Consider the following 2,515-nt stretch of genomic DNA (forward strand, 5'->3'; position numbering starts at 1 on the left):
AATCCCAATCCCTTGGCAACCCAACAAGTTCACCCGCATTAAGAAAAGAAGTTTAAGACAACCAAAGGTCCTAGCTCTATCCCTAGACACTATTTCCTTTAGGTGTTTATGTTCATTTCAAGGTTCACAAAATATTTCCCAATACTAAGCAAACCCTAACATCATGCCAGGATTGATCAAGTCATAACAAGCTTTAAGCATAGAAATAAACACTAACAAGTAATGAGAAAAGCATATTTTCATTTAGAACAAGTGTATTTACAAAAGGTTTGTATAGTTTACATCATTCCCCAACATAAAAGAACTTAGCTCTTCATAGTCATGGAGAGCTTGAGCTTACAATGGATGAAAATGGGGTAGAAGGAGACCCAAGGAAGAAGAAGAGCGAGTTCCCACAGCCCAAAACTTGCTCCAAGAGGTCCAAAATGATGCTTCAGAGCTTTAGCCGTGAAGAAGTTACAACCCTCGAAAACTGTGTGCCTTTTATAGGTCTAGGGTGCCAACTCAACAAAAAGTCACGGCCAGCGCCCTTTTCTGGGGCACCCAGGCGCCATGAATTAAGCTCCAACAGCGAGTCCAGGGGCGGCCAGTGCCCTCTAGGGGGCGCCCAACGCCCTCTGGGGGCGCCCAGGCGTGACAAATCAGGGAAAACAGCGAGCTGAAGGGCGTTGGGCGCCCTTCAGGGGCGCCTGGGCGTGGTCAAATGGGCAAAACTGCGAGTTGAAGGGCGTTGGGCGCCCTTTAGGGGCGCCTGGGCGCCACTTGTGCAGGAAAACATCTTCTAAACTTTTCCTTGGTTCTCCACTTTCAATAGCTTAAATGCTCTTTCAAAGCAAACAAGGTTCCTACAAAATTTGAGGAATTAGTGTGTATAACCTAAGCTGCATTTATTCAGAAAGTTAGATTAAAAAGTTAGATGAAAACTAGTGTGTATAACCAGGCATTCCACTCCCATACAAAACTCTAGCATTCTGTGCAACTGTTCTTCAGATTCCTATGCTCAATGGACTTGGCATTTCTGCATCACTTGGAGAGATCGAGCAAGGTGGATTTGTTCCACTGCATGAGGATGATGCCAATGAAATAGTAATGGTGATTAAAGGTCAACTTGATGTTGGAATCTTGAAACCTCGGAAAGCTTTTCGCAATACACTCATACCGGGAAATATTTTCCTTTTTCCAAAAGAACTGCTTCATTATCTTATCAATTCTGGTCCTGGGAAAGCCGTTTTTGCTGCCGCTTTTAGTAGCCCTAACCCTGTATTTCGTTTACTTTATGAAGAACTGTTCGCCAACGACGTCCCTAGCCGCATCCTTTCCCAAGTTATCTTCCTTGATAAACACCAAGTCAGGAAGTTCAAGGCTCGTTTCAACGGCACCGGCTAGGTTTTGCGCTAGCTTATTAGTGTTTTCCTTCTGACAATGCATCGTCTTCTGCAATAAACTTGTTTCTGCGTTCGTCTCTGTATTTCTTCCAATAATCATTGTCAGCAATAAATTGTGTTTCACTTTTCGTCTTTTATGTCCTCTCTTAATCTTACCATCTTTTATTTACACTCATTTCACCTTCTTTTTATTTTTAGAAAAATGAAAATAGGTGTCAAACTGCATCAAACTAATTCTTTTCCTTTAAACAATCATTTTATCATCCTTTTAACTATATATAATATCATATTCGTATAATAACAATGAATAAAAATATTTTTTCGAAATAAAGTAGTAATGTATGATTGTATAAAATAAAGAAATATCACGGTCCATGTGTAAATTCTTAAGGTTAACTTTGGTATACATGTTTGAGACAATGAATGCCTTACCCAGTGAAAAAATAATAATTCAAAATCGTCTTATANACTACAAAATAAAACAATATAGGATGGTTCATGCATTTTGAAAACTTTCACTAATTTTTGAAAAACTAAAATTAAGTTTTAATTTTTTTAAATAAATTTCCGAAGATTTTGGATAGAAATTCTAATTACATTTTTAATTTTTTTTAAATAATTTGTCACAGTTATACTTTTAATTTGTCAACAGTTTAAAAAGCAAAACTGCAGTTAACTTTTATTTTATTTTTTTAAAAAACCCACCACATCAGTGACTCACTAGAACCACAAGCGATGAAATTCTAAACAAGAGCTTGACCTACTAGGATGAGAGTTTCATCAACCATAGTGATGACAACTAATGACAGAGAAGACAATGAAATAATGACGAACAACACAACATAACATAACTTCAGTGAATAGGCGAAGTAAAAACGAAGGAGAGAGAAGCACAGAAAGCAAGAAACAAAGAAGAGATGTATATAGAAAAAAAGAAAGTGATATGTAAAAGGAAGATGAAGAAGAATATCAAATATTCTATACCGGTTATAATGACTAATCAGTGTAAAAAGTGTCCTTCAATATTATAATTTTATTATTGGGCTACTTTCTATATTAGTTCTAGGTTTAATTGATGTAAAAAAAGTGCATTTCTATACTGGTTATGAGTATAACTAATAGAAAAAAAT

General features: G+C 36.8%; 1 protein-coding gene across 1 annotated transcript; it reads left to right on the top strand.

The window, feature by feature from the left end:
• The first annotated feature begins 425 nt into the window (after nt 1-425).
• Nucleotides 426-1,386, top strand: LOC106773096 (germin-like protein 8-14). Its single transcript, XM_014659783.1, has 2 exons — nt 426-653; nt 991-1,386. The coding sequence occupies exons 1-2, from the start codon at nt 426-428 to the stop codon at nt 1,384-1,386; spliced, it is 624 nt and encodes a 207-aa protein (XP_014515269.1).
• The last annotated feature ends 1,129 nt before the right edge of the window (nt 1,387-2,515 follow it).

This window comes from Vigna radiata, chromosome 9 (assembly GCF_000741045.1).
Source record: "Vigna radiata var. radiata cultivar VC1973A chromosome 9, Vradiata_ver6, whole genome shotgun sequence".
NCBI classification, from domain to species: Eukaryota; Viridiplantae; Streptophyta; class Magnoliopsida; order Fabales; family Fabaceae; genus Vigna; species Vigna radiata.

Bases quoted from the DNA above. Each gene is read 5' to 3' on its own strand.
- LOC106773096 (XM_014659783.1), top strand. From the start codon at position 426: ATGATGCTTCAGAGCTTTAGCCGTGAAGAAGTTACAACCCTCGAAAAC. The intron at 654-990 runs GCGAGCTGAAGG...ACTGTTCTTCAG, and splicing joins GTGACAAATCAGGGAAAACA to ATTCCTATGCTCAATGGACT.